Below are 19,872 nucleotides of genomic sequence, written 5' to 3'. Positions count from 1 at the left end.
TACAATACTTTAAAACAGTTGACATGTTGCACACGTGCTTAAAATAGCTCTTATTTGCGCCGCCCTCGTTGAAAACAATGTATTTCCAACTCCAGCTTGTCCCAGTTCAGGCTGCATGAACAGCGCTCGTTCGGTTTCTGCCCCCTCAATATCGTAACTCTTCTATTAGATGGCTCTGATCCAGCCTAGCTGTGTGTAGTGTAGTGTGACAAGCTGGAGTTTGAAATACATTGTTTTCAACGAGGGCGACGCAAATATCAGCAGTTTTAGGCATGTGTGCAACATGACAACTGTTTTAAAGTATAGTGACAATACAAAACAGTTCAGTCACTGACAACTAAAGTCTCTGTAATGTTTAATGTTATACTATTACTAAAAAAACCGATCTAAATGAATTTAAGACCATAGAGCTGGGCTGTTGCCTGATCATATGCAATATGCATTTTTAAAGTAATTAATGTCTTTTGAAAAACAGTGTGATCAGAAACTGTGTGTGTGTGTGTGTGTGTGTGTGTGTGTGTGTGTGTGTGTGTGTGTGTGTGTGTGTGTGTGTGTGTGTGTGTGTGTGTACGCGTGGGTGTGAGAGAGAGAGATGTGAATGTGACCGCAGTCACAATTTTGCGCAAACCCTGAGACAAAACAAGATATGTTGATAGAAATATTTTGTGTGAACTTGCCCTTTAATAATAACGGGACCGACCAAATTAAGCGGCCACTTGGCGGCGCCAAAGATTGTATTGCACATTCTTATTTTTCCATTTTCCAATCAATTTGTGTGGGTATGATGCTTCCTTGCTTATACAGTAAGCGACCTTTGGACATACCGGTAAATATAGTAGCTTCAGATGATGGCACACGAGATAACCAATCTCACATCGCCGTATTGGTGTAAAGACCCATGAACCGTTTCGTTGACTCGTTCTGACGGATCGTGACACAATTCACGGGTGATGATACAACGGTCGGTGACACAGATTGAATCAACTTCTACGATCGAGACCCAGCTGTGTGGTTGTTATTCCTTCCCTGCGCTAACGTTAGCTCGCCAGCTAACAACAGAAGGAAACCAAACCACATCAAGAAAAACAACCAGCCAGCCTGATTGATTGATTGTTCTGCGTTTTCCAAAGATGGATAATCATAATGTCACGACGTATAGCGTGCAGCTGTACATTTATGACCTGTCGAGGGGGATGGCCCGCAGCCTTAGTCCCATCATGTTAGGTGAGTGAGAGTGAAAGGCTAAAACATCTGTATCCCTGTGGCGTGAGAGCGGTGGAAAGCATTAACGTGGGGCGTGCCTGAGTGATGTGACTTCATGTGTGAGATATATTAATTAACATTTAATTAAACTGTGATTTTATAACTGGTAACTAAGAATTCCACCCATGTTTAACAAGTTGTGTAGTGTGTGTACCTGCTTCTGCTTGCTATATGTTCATCACTTGTTGATCACAGCCTCTGTTTCTGTTGCCTTTCTCTTTACAGGGAAGCAGCTGGACGGAATATGGTATGAATCTGATCTATTCACTGTTATTTTTTCATTCATTTATAGTCTTGTGGTCCAGCATCTGACTGTTACTTACCTCATAGGCACAGTAACCTTAGGGCTATGCTGATGACAACAGCTCCTTTGCATTTCCTATGGAATCATTTAGAACAAGTATAGGCCAGACTTATTTCTGGTGTGAGCCCAGAGTTTAAAGTCAAGTCCAGTCTGTCTGTACCTACCTACCTACTACAGCTCTGATGTTAGACTATAGTCACATACAGGCATATGCCATTCAACTGCATGGTAGGCCAGGTCTAGCCTGCTGGGCACCATTTCATTTAGGGTATATGATCCTGTCGGGAGCGGATGATATCGTTACGTCATGTTGTAGTATTGTTTTGTAGTCATCAGGATGATATCGTTACGTCATGTTGTAGTATTGTTTTGTATAGTCGACAGGCAGGAACAACAGGCGGCAACTTTATTGAGGGAAAAGGAATTAAGGTTCCTTCCTTTTTTCTCAATAAAAGCTACGAGAGCTTTTATTGAGGGGAAAAGGACAATGGTTGGCTGCAGAGGTAAATGCAGATGCAGGTAGCATATATTATTTCTCTCTCACACACACACACACACACACACACACACACACACACACACACACACACACACACACACACACACACACACACACACACACAGACACACACACAGCGACCCAGGAGTCCTAAGTTGGTGTTGGCTATAGATTGCACTCTAGTCTCTTGCATCATATACGAGTAAGACGCGCAAACGCGGGAAGCGAACGCAGCTCGTACATATTTGGGTTTTGGACGTATAGCTGCTTTGGGGACTCCTTATATGGTTATGGCTGAGTCATGGTGACGTAACAGCGGGACAGACACTTGCATCAATCACAAACAAATCACTCAGCTCCATATATGGGCACAAAAGCGGGACAGACACACACAGACAGACATGATCTGCTAGGTCTCATAGTGAGTGCTCACTGTGTTCGCAATCACTGCGTTCGCAATAATGCATTGCTTGGTGTTTTATTCTTCCAGGCACACGGCCATAGTGGTGTACGGAGATGAATTCTTCTTCGGTGGGATAGGGATCACCAGCTGTCCACCGGTGAGGTTTAAACACAAAGGAAGTGACTGAATGTTTATAGGCTAAGGCTTATATATTATTACAGCAGTGCAGATGACAGAATATGATGCACATAAACATAATATGCAGAGCTATACTAATATAGGACTACTAAAGCTGTATTTGTATCAGCCTTCGGATTGGTCCCTAACTGACTTTATTGACACCAAGTTTAAACTAAGAAATGAATGCACAGACAGAATATCAATAGCCTACGATACGAAGCAACTGAAAAAACACGTTATTTCATTGGTAGTGGACGGAGAGAAAGGATTTTTGTCCAACCACAAAACGGTAACCAATGGGTTGGAAGAGGCGGGGCACAACCAGGGGCGGGACATTTGAGCCGACAGCCGCGGACAGAAGTCTGTATTGTAATAATAATAATAATCAAAATCTACAAAGTAACTAGTAACTATACTTTTAAAATAATTGTAGTGCAATAAAGGTACAGCAGTATAAGTAAGTAAGTAAAAGGGGGTCATACCTATGTTCCCTCAGCCCTATGTTCCCTCAGAAGGAGCATTGGTCCGAGGTGCGCTGGGGGTCGGGAGAGGGTGGGTGGTTAGGTTTAGGTGTCTGCCCCGGGGGAGGTTAGGGTTAGGGTGAGGGTTTGAGGTAGGTTGTCCATCGGACCGTCGGCATATTGACGCGGACCCGAGGGAACATAGGGCTGAGGGAACATAGGGCTGAGGGAACATAGGGCTGAGGGAACATAGGGCTGAGGGAACATAGGTACGGTCCCAGTAAAAGTACCTCAAAATAGTACAGTAGCCTACTTGAGTAAATTATATTACTTTCCACCACTGGCACTAACACGGTAAAAACACGAGATTTACAAACTGTGTCTCTTCGGTGCTACCGAGCTTTTCAGCAGGACATTAAATCCCATAGAACAGTATACTACATCAAGCCTTTAAACATGATGCGTGCTGGGTTGGCCTATGGGTAATAATAGAACAATTATAGAACAGTACTACATCAAGCCTATAAACATGAATGATGCGTGCTGGGTTGGCCTACGGGTAATAATAGAACAATTATAGAACAGTACTACATCAAGCCTATAAACATGAATGATGCATGCTGGGTTGGCCCGCGGGGTAATAATAGATGGATTACTGGCTGCATTGATTCCTGGCACTGGCCCCATACTGTGATGCTGCTTGTAATGTAGTTGCCAAGTGCCCTTGATTAAGACCTCTATGTTGGAGACTGAGCTCGGCATAGTCCTCTGCTATCAGTTTATTGGTACTGCTCTTCCTTATAGGGTGGGTAGAGAGGCTGCCTGGGAATCGGAAGGTTGCTGGTTTGACCTGTGGCTTGCAAAGTCTACCTGTGGAAGTGCACTTCCACAGGTAGACTCACCTGAACAGCTATATGCGAGTGCTGAATGGCCTTCATCTTTGAGTAAACGGTCATGCCCCTCTCCTACTATAGTAGCAGGGGATAGTGGTAATTTTAACGTGCCGGTCCGGGGATACGAACTATAGCGACCTTCCGATATCAAGACCGCTCCGCAAACCGTTCGGCCACCGCTGCCCCATACAGCTATCTGTTTGGTGAAGCAGTAAACGTAATTTCCCCTCCCCCCTCCCCCCCGGGGCGGCAGTGGCTCAGGGGTAGAGTGCCTGGATGGGAACCGCAAGGTTGCCAGTTCGAACCCGGGCTCCCCCAGAGTTACTGTCGAAGTGTCCTTGAGCAAGACACTGAACCCCTAATTGCTCCCGATGTGCTAGTTGGTGCCTTGCATGCATGGTTTCCGCTGCCATCGGTGTATGAATGGGTGAATGTAATGCACAATCTATGTAAAGCGCCTTGGATAAAGGCGCTATATAAATGCACCATTTACCATTTACCATTTACTAACCCTTAATGTATAATCCTTAATCTACTCATTGCTATGAATAATAAATAGTCTTACTGGCTTCTCAGTGCCAGTGGCCTTAGTTGGAACTTTAGGAAGTCTAGATACATTCCCTTTGGCTCCAATAGTTAAAAATGTATCATCAGATCAATACATTTGTCTCTTACAGAAACATTGGACCATTTGGACCATAGACACCTGAATGATTCATTACGTACATGTCTGCAATAACCTTTGGACTGTGGAAACATTTTTGTTTGTTTGCAGTAGTATAGTGCTCACATTCTTTTAACCCATTTTGGGGCGGGAACCCCTTTGGGTGTTTCAAGCATTATGTTATGCTTTAGCTATTGAAAAATAGCAGATCTACAAGCTCATAGCGCGCCACCGAGTGGCGCACTACGAGCTTGTAGGTCTGCTATTTTTGAAAAATCGAAGAACGACTGACATAGAAACATAGCTTTTTCAGAAAACTGTCAAGATGTAGAAGAACATTTTTAGAATCTGATCTCTAGTTCAGTTCTCTGATCGCTAGTGTGTAGAACCGCTGATCTGATCAACTGATCTGATCAACAGCCTTGATAGAAGGATGACATTTTGTTGTGTTTGTATCACTGACTGTGTCTTTACACACAATGTCAATCACGTGGTGATGTGTGTGTGTGTGTGTGTGTGTGTGTCGATCAGGGCGGGACAATGCTTGGTCCTCCAGACACCGTGGTGGAGCTAGGAGAGACGGAACTGTCAGAGGAGATCTTCATGGACTACCTCTCCTCCCTAGGAGAGAGCGCGTACAGGTGACACACACACACACACACACACACACACACACACACACACACACACACACACACACACACACACACACACACACACACACACTTAACCCATTCTGACCTGAGATCAGATTCATACGAGGTTTCTGCTGGACACACACTGGTCTGATTAAGTGGTCAGTGACAACATGACAACTGTTTTAAAGTATATAGTGACAACTTAATTGTCACTATACTTTAAAACAGTTGTCATGTTGCACAGACACATGCCTAAAACTGCTGATATTTGCGCCGCCCTCGTTGAAAACAATGTATTTCAAACTCCAGCTTGTCACACTACACTGCGCGCGCACACGCACGCACACACACACACACACACACACACACACACACACACACACACACACACACACTAGTAGTAGCAATCACTCTTATCCATGCAGTGCAGCAGTTATACAGTAAAAGTCTATGCAGAGGAGAGGAAACGGTGTGAAATGTTGTTCTCCAATTAGATTGAGAAATGTGTGTTCTCGCCACTGTAGATTTCTGTTAACCGTTTAACCACAAAAGTTGCAATTTATTAAAAAAAAAAAAATGTATCGACTATTTTTGAAAAATACCTGGTAGATTGTCTTTTTTTCAGCAAAGAGACTTGGTAGAGAAAAAACTAGAAAAAAAGACTAAGGGCGCCGATTCATGCTTCTATTTTACCGCTGTTTCGGCACTGTAGTGCCGAAATGATTTCGGCTCGTCAGAAATTTTCAGTAGCACCGAAGAGACGACTTTAGGACGGTACCCCCCCCCCCCCGACTTTTATTCGGCTCTAAAATAGGAGTATGAATCGGCCCTAAGTCCAGAGTCCACCAGGGTTAACTAAAATAATAGTACGTACAGAGGGTTTATAAGTGGTTAAAATGGAGCCTATAGCAGCTGTTGCATATTATTAAGCCACTGATATTATTTGGTCCTCTCGTTCTTTTCCCAGAGGTGACAAGTATCGTTTGTTTGAACACAACTGCAACACCTTCACCAACGAGGTGGCTCAGTTCCTCACGGGCCGAACCATCCCCTCCTACATCACCGACCTCCCGTCCGAAGTCCTGTCTACGTGAGTAGTGGAGCTCAGACATCGCCTTATGTTGATTCCTGGTATACCCATTCCTGGTATGGATGGGTAATTTGCAGTAACTACCACTAAACTTGTGAAGTAATGGTTTTTGCATGGAGTACCGCTCTCCATGTGGAAGCCCTGGAACAGGGAGCGCTAAACGGCTAGAGCTTTGTTGAACACTCGCTTGAAGAAGCTAATCCACAGGTCAAGATACAGGACTTGAACCTGGGATGCAGGCAGCTTCTCTAATCTCTATTCACTGCGCCTATGTCTGTATACATAATATGCTATCCAAATGAAATAAGTTGAATTAAACTAGTGCCAGTGCTGCGGGTGAACTGATTTCAGACGTTCTGCTCATGGGAGATCTCTTGTTTACTTTACGTTGCATAGGACAGCAACGTTTTATTAGTATTGTATTCTAGTTGTGAGCAGCATTGCGTGTTGGGAGGAAAGGTGTCTGAACCATATAGACCAGTTTAAAAACAGTGGGACTTTAAAACTATCAAACTATACAAAATTAAATTAAATCCTTTTTTAGGTTGAAACGGAATCCATCCCAACTCATCCTCCTACATTGCATGCACAAACACTGCATGAACAACCCATCATAGATGCAAACAGATACACAGACCGACACATCTGAGTAATATTTCTGATTACTTTAACAGGCTTATATTATTTTAAACACTAAAAAAGGAATTAAATCCTCTCCTGTATCTTTCTCCACCTCTCTGCAGGCCGTTTGGACAGATACTCTAGACTCCATCCATATTAAATCCTCTCCTGTATCTTTCTCCACCTCTCTGCAGGCCGTTTGGACAGATACTCTAGACTCCATCCATATTAAATCTTCTCCTGTATCTTTCTCCACCTCTCTGCAGGCCGTTTGGACAGATACTCTAGACTCCATCCATATTAAATCTTCTCCTCCATCTTTCTCCACCTCTCTGCAGGCCGTTTGGACAGATACTCAGGCCCATTCTAGACTCCATCCATATTAAATCCTCTCCTGTATCTTTCTCTCCTCTCTGCAGGCCGTTTGGACAGATACTCCGTTTGGACAGATATTAAATCTTCTCCTGTATCTTTCTCCTCTCTGCAGGCCGTTTGGACAGATACTCCATCCATATTAAATCTTCTCCTGTATCTTTCTCTCCTCTCTGCAGGCCGTTTGGACAGATACTCCGGCCCATTCTAGACTCCATCCACATCTCCCCTCCTGGCGGTAACGTCATCAACGGCGGGCGTCACAACTAAAATCAAGCGCGCCCAAAAAGTCGCCAAACTATTTCCAGGTCACTTCCATTGTAATCAGTCTGTCGTCTTTTTGTTTTTTTTGTCTCTTTTTTGCGGGGGGAACAAGGTCTCATGTGATTGTTTATGTGGGTATAGGGAGGAGGACTATGGCCTTGTCACTGCACTAAAGTGACTCCACACTGTTCGGGGTGCCTGTTTTTAACCACAGCGGGGGAACTGGGGGAAGACGGCCACGATGGCCCTCATCAGCACACGTTAAGAAACCGCTGGTGACTCGTCGTGTATCAGAGTTTGCATCTGTTTGGTCAGCGTCCCCAAACAGGCCGATCGACTCGTCTGACGAAGACCGTAAGAGAACGGCGGCGGGACCTGCACTCGTGAGGGGAATCGACAATGTCTACAGGTGTGAAAGAGCGGGCCGGGCAACACATATTTTCTGTATGACAGCCAAGCTACACCAGGCAATTTTGCGCGCGTGCGTATGTGTTTACTGCGCGCGTTTACTGCGCACGTTTACTGCGCGTTTGGATAGGACCAAATATATGTCAGTGATACCAGGCTACACCAGACGCACGGATACCGCGGGCCATCCTATATGCGTGGATCGGTTCTAATTTCGGTTCTAATTTCTTTACGTGCGTATAATGCCCCCCATGCGCGCGTATCTATATATCCTCCCGGAAGGTCCCGGCGCACAAATCTGCCGCGCGTATAGCCGGGGGGCATTTTGCACGCATACTTTGTACGAGCAGTGCGCTTATACGTCAAACGCACACATGCCCGGTGTAGCTTGGCCGTAAGCTCCCTATGATTTGCCGTTATATAAAATATAAGTCATATATAGAATGGAGAAAGATATTAAGAAAAGGAACAGGCGAGATAACAGGACAAAGAAAAAGAAAAGAACGATGCAGAATATCACAGTCTCTTTTGCAAGTATAAAAGCAGGACTTAATAGCAGACAGTGACACATAATATTCTGCATTCTTGCATTGACACAGACAAGTATTTGGCCCGAGACGTGGCTGCCAACTGCAATGGAATTAACCTGGATCTTCTCCATATTGGCATCGACGGATATGTCGCAATTATTGTTAATGGCGAAATAGTGAAAGGGGGGGCTGAATCTGTCTGGTTGAGCTTTTTTTTCTTTTTCTCCTACATTTGAGTTTTTCCTTTTCTTTCGTTTTTTTTTGTACGTGGAACTCTCTCTTTGGAGTTTGACGAGTGTAATTTAAATTAGTTTGAGTTATTATTCAAGGTATTATTATACAGCATGGAGATTCTGAAGCATAATTTACACCGATTGCGTCGGTCATGAAAAAATAACAGAAAAATAAATCTGTTGTTTTCGGTGAGCGATGCAGTCGTATGACAAAGTATATTACATTTAGCTTAATAGTAGAGGGGACTACATTTGTATTATGTATACAATTACCTTATTACAGTGTATTAAGGTTCTGAAAATAATACTGAATAAAACTAACTGCTAAATGAAATGATAATAATAACAAGGTTGTATCAATACAGTGATCATGCAAAGTGTGTACAGTGTAATGATATGTTCTAATAGTTGAAAGTTACATTATACACACTTGCAAATACATTATGTATTGTATTAGGAGGAGTTCATGTACCTCATGGTTTGGCAGTAGTCTATAGTTGTGCATATTTAAAGGTTAATACATTGGGCTATAATGCATTGAAATAAGGTCATCGTATAAAGTCAGATTTGTACTGGGCTACAGTTTGTTTAGTCTCATAGGAGGACTGCTGGTCCGAGGTCCAGTGATTTGTTTGTCATGGTTCACATTCCCTGCTCACCAGACCAATTGCTATATATGTCCCATAGGAGAGATGGAACCATGAGTTCATCTGTCTGGAGCAATAATCTGGTCAAACTGTCTTAACCCATTCTGACCTGAGATCAGATTCATACGAGGTTTCCACTGGACACACACACTGGTCTGATTAACCCATTCTGACCTGAGATCAGATTCTAAAAAATGTCAGTCGTTCTTCGATTTTTCAAAAATAGCAGACCTACAAGCTCGTAGCGCGCCACTCGGTGGCGCGCTATGAGCTTGTAGATCTGCTATTTTTCAATAGCTAAAGCATAACATGATGCTAACACCAACATGGGTTCCCGTTCAGAATGGGTTAAGAATGTGCTTCCCAGGGGCACGGTGGCTTGGGGTTGACGAAAGGGCCTCTCTGTGTGGACATGTTCTCCCCGTGTCCCCTATAGGGTATATGTACCCTCACAAAAATATATATATATTTTAAATATCTATGTCTAAAACTATACCTCCCCCTGGCTATCCGGGGCGCCTGATGGAGGGGAAAGGAACTGGTCGGAATAACGTGTTCCTTCCACGCGCTATACGTCCGGCCAGGGAAAATCCCCCTCTGTCAGGTGCAAAGAAGCAGCTTGGACTCCTCATGCATAGAAGGAAGTATGAGATCATGCTCCTGGACAAACATGGATCTGTCAACCCCATCAGCCACCAGAGTGTGTTTTATAAAAAACAAACATGGATCTGTCAACCCCATCAGCCACCAGAGTGTGTTTTATAAAAAACAAACATGGGTCTGTCAACCCCATCAGCCACCAGAGTGTGTTTTATATGACAGTACAGTACAGTACAGTACAGTACAGTACAGTACAGTACACCTCTGTGCCTTCACTTCATGCTTGAACATTGAATGCTTCATTTTACTCATTTACGTCGTATCATGGCGATGTTGTGCGCCAAAAAATAGACGATCTGATTTTGTTTTGCCATCCAGAGCAGTAGAAAGGGTTATTCATAGTTCTTAAACATAAACTAAAGCGAACGATAGCAAACTAACATGCCTTTGATATCATATAATGGACAATGAGTAGACTATTCACCGCGTAAAAAAATAAGAAAAGCACAGAACAATTTGAATGCCATGATGAGAATGGCAAAAACTACAGAGATGAAATATGTAAGAATCAGTTTACTCTGACTGTGTGCGACACAATTATGGCAAAGGAACAAAATCAAGCTTTAGAGAAATTAAAGCACATCATTTACATAATGTAGTTTGTATTAGTTTAGTCACTTATAGGATGATGGTCTGTTTACAACAGTAAACCTTGACATACATGGACAATAATATTACGTTCATGCCATTAGTGTGTATTCTTTCTAAATCACAGAAGTGCAATAATGCACATGCAACTGCACAGCACCAATCATAGAACATGCTAAATTGCGTGCTAATTAAAAGTGATATAGTCACGATTTGAGTCATATCTCTGTAACTCAAATCATGATACAGTAAATGCAAATAATAATACAGCAATATTGCAATTAGCAACCTTCACAATATGACCTCTGTATAACAGCAGGCGTTATACTCCAATAATAGTGAATTATTTTGGTGTAACTTTACCTGTATCTCTGCTCTAGGTCTTTCTAATGTCTTTGTTTCTAATAATTATTGCTCACTACACTTCAACTATACGAACGATGCCATTAGAATACCTCTAGTGGTGTGTACTGTATGTACAGTATGGCACCGGATGGGACTGTGTAGATTTGTCAGGGTAATTTGATGATAGATGGCATGTCGTACAGTAACAGTAATGTACTGTACATGTGGTTATGGTAATGCATGGTGTGTTTCCATGCATGTGTGCATTTGGAGCAGCCTTTTTATAATGCAGGATGTAATGCAAAGCGCACTTCAAAGGGACAACTTTAGTTTTGTTTTTTTCTCATCTACTGCGCTTTCTTTCGTTTTAGCGATTTTCGTGATTATTATTATTTTTTTTACAGTGGGCGGTCGCTAAATCTGTATTCATTTTTTCAGCGATTTCTTCATTATTATTTTTTGCTATAGTCCTATATACTACTAGACCCCAGGAAGCCTAAAATATGAACCTTTTGGTTGAACAAAAAAAAAAACTAAAGTTGTCCTTTAATGTTAAACTGTGAGTATAGGTATTTTTCTCTTTTCCATTGTTTTTGTTTTGGAAGGGGAGGGGGGGGGGGGTAACGAATTTGGGGACAATTTATACACGTGAAGGAAAATTAGCCTCGTCAAGAATTGCCCTTTAAAAACTTTGAGCCACAAGGTATAGCCACTGCGTACAGCTCTGTATTCATCTGGCTCACTCTAACAGCCAGTTTCTAGTTTTCATAAATAGCAGATCTACAAGCTCGTAGCGCGCCACTCGGTGGCGCGCTACGAGCTTGTAGATCTGCTATTTTTCAATAGCTATAAAGCATAACATAATTGCTAACACCAAAATCCAGTTGCTGCTGATACCTGTATAATGAGATGTTTATATTGATATTTAACCATGTTAATAATATTGATATTCTTGATTAATATTATAGCCTATATTATTATTCTCTTATTAAAGTCATTTTAAGTAACGTCGTTTTTTTTGTTGTTGTTGTTGTTGAACATTATTGTTTCATTGTATACTTCATGTTTTGTAATTGTGCCACCACATAAATCTGTTTACTGCAAACTTCACTATGTGTTATTATTAAGTAATGTACATCCCAAATATGATTTGCAGATTTTTTGCAGAAGTGGCCACACTGCCTGGTACATGACCACAGACAGTTCTGCGCATATATGCAAAGACAACAAAGTATAATTGTGTAATAATGTATTGATTGAATTATTTACTGACAAATCACTACCGATCGCTACAACCGATGATAGATGCGCACAACAGTCAAAACACAGAAACGCAACATATATATCGTCTCCACCAGGCCGAGGGCATGGGGAGAGAGTATGTTTTCGCACACACACACTCCCTGGATGCCATCGATGAACCTCTGCCCCAAAATGTCCAGAACGGCCTGTTATAGCGCCACCAGGAGGCTGACTTTTGAAAAACACATTATTTTTATATTACTCCTCCTCAGATTCTGTCCAAAACTCCAACAAATCGTTACACACTATCTCTATAGTGATGTGTTCAATATTTAATATTCTATCCTAATTGGCTAACATTGGCTTTCAAAGTTTGCAGGATTGGCCCCGTTTTTGACACAAAAAGCATCAAATCATGAACACAGCGTGCAATTTACGTGAAATCTTTCACAGAATTTCCTACTAGGCTGAGGAATATAATATCCCACCCTTTTCACATTGGCCTGTTATAGCGCCACCAACAGGTGGATTTTTTTGTTTGTTTGTTTTGCTAAACACATGTTTGGAAGAACTTGGTGGACACATTAGTGTGGCTTATTAGCCAGGCTACCGCAGGATAGTAGCACCACAGCAATTCTTGAACCATCCACTAAGTGGCGCTGTCACTCCATCTGTCTCTATAGGCTCTGATGCTACTGCATGTAAAAAGCAATATGATCCAATAGCGGCTTCCTTTAGCTATGTTGTGCAGTAGCTACAATATATGACCATTACGACTTGGATGGGGGAGCATATATACTCTGAAGACCCAACGATATGATTTGTACACTCTCAGAGTTAAATTAACATTGATTTTACAATATTATAAATTGAGGGTCCCAGAGATAGAAATGCCGTTAAATGTGGAGGTCCGTATAGACTATAATTCATCCTTGAAATTAAACGGTTTGAGAATCACTGCTAGAGCCGTAAATATCTTCTCTTCATGGGGGGTCCCTGGCATATCTCTTCAAATGGGGGTCCGTGGGCTAAATTAGTGTCAATTTGAGGGTCCTTTGTAAATCACTGAGCTATCGGTTCCACTGTGAGGAATGGAATGGATAATAAATACATGCAGAGGCCGTATGAACATCTCCTGTCTCTCTGGCTGGCAAGTACAGTATAGCTGAATCAGCCCAGTTAGTGCCAGACCTTTTCTGACACTTGACTAAACGTTAACCTTACCTCCATCTTCAAGGGTGGCGTTATACAGTTATACAGATCGCCCTTATGACACATAAGGGCGATCCAGCTTCTCTAGACTCCTTACTGTATCAATGACACATAAGGGCGATCCAGCTCCTTACTCCTTTGGCCACTCAGAATAGCCAAATGGCATTGATCACGCCTCCAGGTCTTTAGTTTACTCAAGTTAGGGAATAAGACCTGGTACTTAAGACACGCAAAATACAGCCCAATTAAGTGTCTTGCTCAAGGACACTTTAACACGCAGCCACAATGAGCAGGTATCGAACAGGTATAACCTTTCTACTGCCTCCTGAGCCACCACCACCGCCGCCTCTAAGGAGGTTGCTGTTTGTTGTGCAGACTTTGTTGTTGTTGTTGCTGTAATAATGTTAACGCAGCAACGGTGGTCGCTTATAAGGAACAGCTTGACAAGATGTCTGGTGCTAAAGGGTATCGCTCGTGTTCATGTGCCGAGCTGTAAGTTATGGCGTCACTTCAAATGCCACCATCACTCATCACACAGCACTCTCACTCGCTCGCACGCACGCACGCACGCAGGCACACACGCACGCACGCACGCACGCACGCACGCACGCACGCACGCACGCACGCACGCACGCAGTGTAAGAAAGAGAGAGTTCCAAGCTTGAGGGTTTCTTTTTAAGTCATACAAAAAAAACCCACTTCAACGCAACAGCTGGGAGTTCAAAAACGACATTTATATTTACATGCACCTTCCTCAAGGTCCTATACTGTACTACTGAGAATCAAACCCCTCATAGCTTAAAGTATAATTTTTCCATTGGTATTCACAATGAACCGCTATATTATGAAGTGCTGGCATCAGGCCAAGAGGCAGATTGCAGAGAAAGGATCATTGATGCACACAGCAGCTACACACACACACACACAGTGTCAGGATTTGACTTTAGGCCATCTGTAATACTAATAAGTTCATCTCAGGTGGTTTAGGAGGGGTAATAAAAGCTTTAAAATATAGCCATTTGAGGAACCTGCACTTTAAGCCTGATTTATATAATAGCCATGCAACAACGTACTGCTCACAGCCAATCATCTGCCTCCATCTCACCCTGTCCCCTGTCGCCACAGCCAATCATCTGCCTCCATCTCACCCTGTCCCCTGTCGCCATGCACAGCCAATCATCTGCCTCCATCTCACCCTGTCCCCCTGTCGCCATGCACAGCCAATCATCTGCCTCCATCTCACCCTGTCCCCCTGTCGCCACAGCCAATCATCTGCCTCCATCTCACCCTGTCCCCCTGTCGCCACAGCCAATCATCTGCCTCCATCTCACCCTGTCCCCCTGTCGCCACAGCCAATCATCTGCCTCCATCTCACCCTGTCCCCCTGTCGCCATGCACAGCCAATCATCTGCCTCCATCTCACCCTGTCCCCCTGTCGCCACAGCCAATCATCTGCCTCCATCTCACCCTGTCCCCCTGTCGCCACAGCCAATCATCCGCCTCCATCTCACCCTGTCCCCCTGTCGCCACAGCCAATCATCTGCCTCCATCTCACCCTGTCCCCCTGTCGCCACAGCCAATCATCCGCCTCCATCTCACCCTGTCCCCCTGTCGCCACAGCCAATCATCTGCCTCCATCTCACCCTGTCCCCCTGTCGACACAGCCAATCATCTGCCTCCATCTCACCCTGTCCCCCTGTCGCCACAGCCAATCATCTGCCTCCATCTCACCCTGTCCCCCTGTCGCCACAGCCAATCATCTGCCTCCATCTCACCCTGTCCCCCTGTCGCCACAGCCAATCATCTGCCTCCATCTCACCCTGTCCCCCTGTCGCCACAGCCAATCATCTGCCTCCATCTCACCCTGTCTTCTGCCTCCTCTTCTCTCACACCAACTAACTCCATGTCCTCTTTCACTACATCCATAAAACCTCTTTGGACATCCATAAAACCTCTCTTTGGTCTTCCTTATAGGCCTCCTGCATTACAGTTCCCACCTCAACATCTTTCTACCCATATACTGTACTCACTTATCCCTCCTCTGTACGTGTCCACTCCAAACCATCTGAGTCTGGCCTCATAGCTTTCTCTCCAAAACATCTGACTGATGTGTTCTGATGTATTCCTTCCTGATCCTATCCATCCTGGTTACTCCCAGAGAGAACCTCACATGAAGATAGTAATATAAAGCTGTGCCCTAGTTTTGTTCTGCTTTTAACTGTGTTTTTGTACTGTTTTTAACCTGTACGGCGACCTTGAGTGCCCTAATAGAGTGCTCATTAATTATTATTATTAGTGCTCCTCCACCTCCTCCTCCTCCTCCTCCTCCTCTCCTCTCCTCTCCTCCTTCTCCTCCTCCTCCTCCTCCTCCTCCTCCTCCTTCGTGTCTCACGGCGGTGTGCTCATCACTCTCGCTGTCATGCCACCAACTTGCATGCCCTTGTTCCTCGACCTCTATCATTCTAAATCATCCCTATCTTCCTCCTCTCCGCGGGCGGCTCACTGTGCGATGCACAGAAGACTCTTTGACACTGTATTGTATAGATAATGTCTTGTAGACTTGTACTCTGCTCTCAAAATGTTTAACCCATTCTGAACGGGAACCCCTTTTGGTGTTAGCATCATGTTATGCTTTAGCTATTGAAAAATAGCAGATCTACAAGCTCATAGCGCGCCACCGAGTGGCGCGCTACGAGCTTGTAGGTCTGCTATTTTTTGAAAAATCGACTGACATTTTTAGAATCTGATCTCAGGTCAGAATGGGTTAATTAGACCAGTGTGTGTCCAGTGGAAACCTCGTATGAATCTGATCTCAGGTCAGAATGGGTTAACATGCAATTCCTCTGTGTATATACAGTACGTGCACAGACTCACACCCGCGCGAGGAAATGGCTCGCTCTGTCTGTCTGTCTGTCTGTCTGTCTGTCTGTCTGTCTGTCTGTCTGTCTGTCTGTCTGTCTGTCTGTCTGTCTGTCTGTCTGTCTGTCTGTCTAACACCAGTAAGACGCGCAAACGCGGGAAGCGAACGCAGCTCGTACATATTTGGGTTTTTTAAAGATTTATTTTTAAAGTTATTATTTTTTTAAGTTAAGTTATTTTTAAGTTAAGTTTTTAACTTAGACATAACCATATAAGGAGTCCCCAAAGCAGCTATACGTCCAAATATGGAGTGTGTTGCATCAATCACAAACAAATCACTCAGCTCCATATATGGGCACAAAGGGGGGACACACACAGACACACAGACAGACAGACATGATCTGCTAGGTCTCATAGTAAGTGCTCACTGCGTTCGCAACAACAGCCCAAACCACAGTATAGGCATGCTATATTTTGTCATCATTATAAGAGGGCATTGGCAAGGCAAGCGTCCATTCCTCCATATCTGCCGTGTGTAATTGAAAATAAATAATCCACTTTGCGGTCGCTAACCCATATATATTGTATGTGCTCGCTCACACGCGTCGAGATTCGATTATTCACTTCACAGACCGATCTCTTTGTACTGTTTTCCCGAAGACCGTCTAAAACACACAAAGAGGTGACATTCCAAAGACCGTCTCACACACAAAGAGGTGACATTCCAAAGACCGTCTCACACACAAAGAGGTGACATTCCAAAGACCGTCTCACACACAAAGAGGTGACATTCCAAAGAAAGCAGGATAACAACAAGGAAATGTCAGCATTCTCCAGTTCATCTATAATCAATTACGATGACGTCAATACCAACCGTTGTTGAGTATTTCGAGGCCAGTCTATGACGTTAGTACATCAGCATGCAGAGTGGATATACAGTATCATATCAGTCACGTATCAGTCACCCTTCTTACATCTGAAAAAAGCCTGTGTGTGTGTGTGTGTGTGTGTGTGGGTATGGGTGTCCCCTATAGAGTGCCGCAGTCCCTCCCCGTTTCAGAAAAGCGAGTGGCCCAGGAAATGAAAACCCAATGCATTCTCCCATCGGCACTTCTTATTTAATTTATTTAAAGACGGTTACGCCGCGGACAAAGCCAACTCGGATCGTGACAAATCATGACAATGAATAAAATAATTTATAAGACGAAAAACAAAACAAATAGTGTTGTCTGTCTCCTGACTTTCTTTTCTTCTTTCTAATGATTTGATCGGCCCCAAAACATTGTGTTCATTGTCATGATTCGTCACGATCCGAGTTGGCTTTGTCCGCGGCGTAAGCCATAACCATATAAGGAGTTATACGTCCAAATATGGAGTGTGTTGCATCAATCACAAACAAATCACTCAGCTCCATATATGGGCACAAAGGGGGGACACACAGACACAGACACACACACAGACAGACAGACAGACATGATCTGCTAGGTCTCATAGTAAGTAGGTCTCATAGTAAGTGCTCACCGTTCGCAATCCCTGCGTTCGCAATAACGTTGCAATGTAAGTAATTTGCAGACCACTGCATACACACAAGTCTGCACTATACCCCGAGCTATATACCTCTAGTTCATCGTCACGGAACTCCATATTTGGACATGGCTGACTCATCACAGCATCAGCACAAGCATTTAAGACGCTCAGCATAAATGTTGGACAATTAACGAACAACGCACGAGGGACAACATAAAAACTGCTACAGCTATAACTCCGACGTGTCTTAAAATATCACGAAAAAACGCATTAAACTGACGACCAGCGACGGACGATGAAGTCCCCGTACAAAGAGACGCACTCCTTCGAGCAGCGGAGGTCCCAGGCCGAGGCCATGAGGACCAAGTACCCGGGCAGGGTCCCGGTGATCGTGGAGAAAGCCCCCGGCGCCGCCCGGACCACCACCGTGGACCTGGACAAGAGGAAGTACCTGGTGGAGTCCGACATGCCGGTGGGACGCTTCTACTTCCACGTCCGGCAGCGCGTCCAGGGCCAGCTGCGCGAGCAGGACGCGCTCTTCTTCTTCGTGGGAAACAACGTGATTCCCGCCGCCTCCGCCACCATGGGCGAGCTGTACGAGGAGCACCGCGACGGCGACGCCTTCCTCTACGTGGCGTACAGCGGCGAGAGCGTGTACGGCGGGGGGGGCGGGGCATGCTAGTGGCGTCCGTCCGTCCGTCGGCCATTTTGTAGGGAACTGTTGATCTTCGTCCCCGGCCCGTTTAAAACCCCATTTAGGCCTGAAAAGAAATGTCTTTTAAATCCTGACAGTTTTCTGAAATGTTTCTAAGGCCTATATATCACACTCAATATTTCATGTCAAGGACCCCCAAAAATGATCTGTAGTTGGCGTCCGAGACCCCCCCCCCATCTGAAAATATGTTGTTCCAGGGACCGACCACCTCCCAGCAAAGCAAAGATTTGAGTTAAAAAAACTTTCATTCTGAAAAAAATATGTTACAAATTTGAGGCACATTTTCACGATTTAAAAAAAAATAGCAGACCTACAAGCTCATAGCGCGCCACTCGGTGGCGCGCTATGAGCTTGTAGATCTGCTATTTTTCAATAGCTAAAGCATAACATGATGCCAACACCAAAAGGGGTTCCCGCCCCAAAATGGGTTAACATGGCATTGAACTATTAGAAAAGCAGCTCCTGCAGAAACTGCGGCACTCACTGAGAACCCGCAGCGACAGAGGTCTGAATGCTGTGTTATACTTATTAAGAAACCAGATAAGCTCCTCTGTGTGAACCTATAGAAATATAGGACCCTTCCTCATGTAAAAAACCTTTACAAAATAACGTTGTAAAAAAGAAAAATCATACTCGCGTGAAGTGAGAGGCGCTGATCTTCATCATCTCTTCATACATCATCACATTCCAGCCAATCACTTTTGGCGTCCTCACTTTTTTATCCTGGCTTCTTAAGGCCGTCAGCCAATCAAATCATCGCTATAGGTACACGGACACACAAAGCTGGGCAAAAAAAACAAAAACACAAGCTAAAATAACTGCATAAAGCTGAACGTTGTTGAAGTTTGAACTAGAATTCACAAAATAAACACAATAAACAGTCGTCCGTCCATTAACGAATCGGACAACATCGCTGAGGTCAAGGTCACATTTATCAGCATAATTGATTACATAGTATACATTTACTGTAAGTGTGTCGATTTGAGTGCAACGCATCGATGCGTCATTCACATTAACCTCCAGTTGGAAATGGCCTACTACTGTACCGCCTCAAAAGAAAACCTCTGGCGTCAACTATTCTTGATGTGGGTTGGTGGAAGCCACTTATACACGTTAATTTGTCTGTCCTCGACATGAAAACGTTTGAGAACCATCGCAGTAATAATACGCTTGCATTTTTCTACTCTCTACCACCACGTACCATAATGCCCCCCTCCTCCTCCTCCCTCCAATCCTCCCTCCCTCCTTATTAAA

General features: G+C 44.0%; 2 protein-coding genes across 2 annotated transcripts; both read left to right on the top strand.

The window, feature by feature from the left end:
* The first annotated feature begins 844 nt into the window (after nucleotides 1–844).
* On the top strand, nucleotides 845–7,883 carry LOC308312304 (desumoylating isopeptidase 1-like). Its single transcript, XM_080794667.1, has 6 exons — nucleotides 845–1,224; nucleotides 1,489–1,510; nucleotides 2,557–2,626; nucleotides 5,199–5,308; nucleotides 6,273–6,395; nucleotides 7,568–7,883. The coding sequence occupies exons 1-6, from the start codon at nucleotides 1,131–1,133 to the stop codon at nucleotides 7,656–7,658; spliced, it is 510 nt and encodes a 169-aa protein (XP_080650793.1). The 5' UTR covers nucleotides 845–1,130; the 3' UTR covers nucleotides 7,659–7,883.
* A 10,315-nt stretch (nucleotides 7,884–18,198) lies between these two features.
* Nucleotides 18,199–18,585, top strand: LOC308312303 (gamma-aminobutyric acid receptor-associated protein-like; the record flags this gene model as incomplete). Its single annotated transcript, XM_080794666.1, has 1 exon — nucleotides 18,199–18,585. One exon carries the CDS (start codon nucleotides 18,199–18,201, stop codon nucleotides 18,583–18,585), a length of 387 nt encoding a protein of 128 aa, XP_080650792.1.
* Between the last annotated feature and the right edge of the window lie 1,287 nt (nucleotides 18,586–19,872).

This window comes from Protomyctophum bolini (assembly GCF_963924005.1).
Source record: "Protomyctophum bolini genome assembly, contig: SCAFFOLD_228, whole genome shotgun sequence".
NCBI lineage: Eukaryota > Metazoa > Chordata > Actinopteri > Myctophiformes > Myctophidae > Protomyctophum > Protomyctophum bolini.
This window is presented reverse-complemented; position numbering and strand designations above follow the sequence as displayed.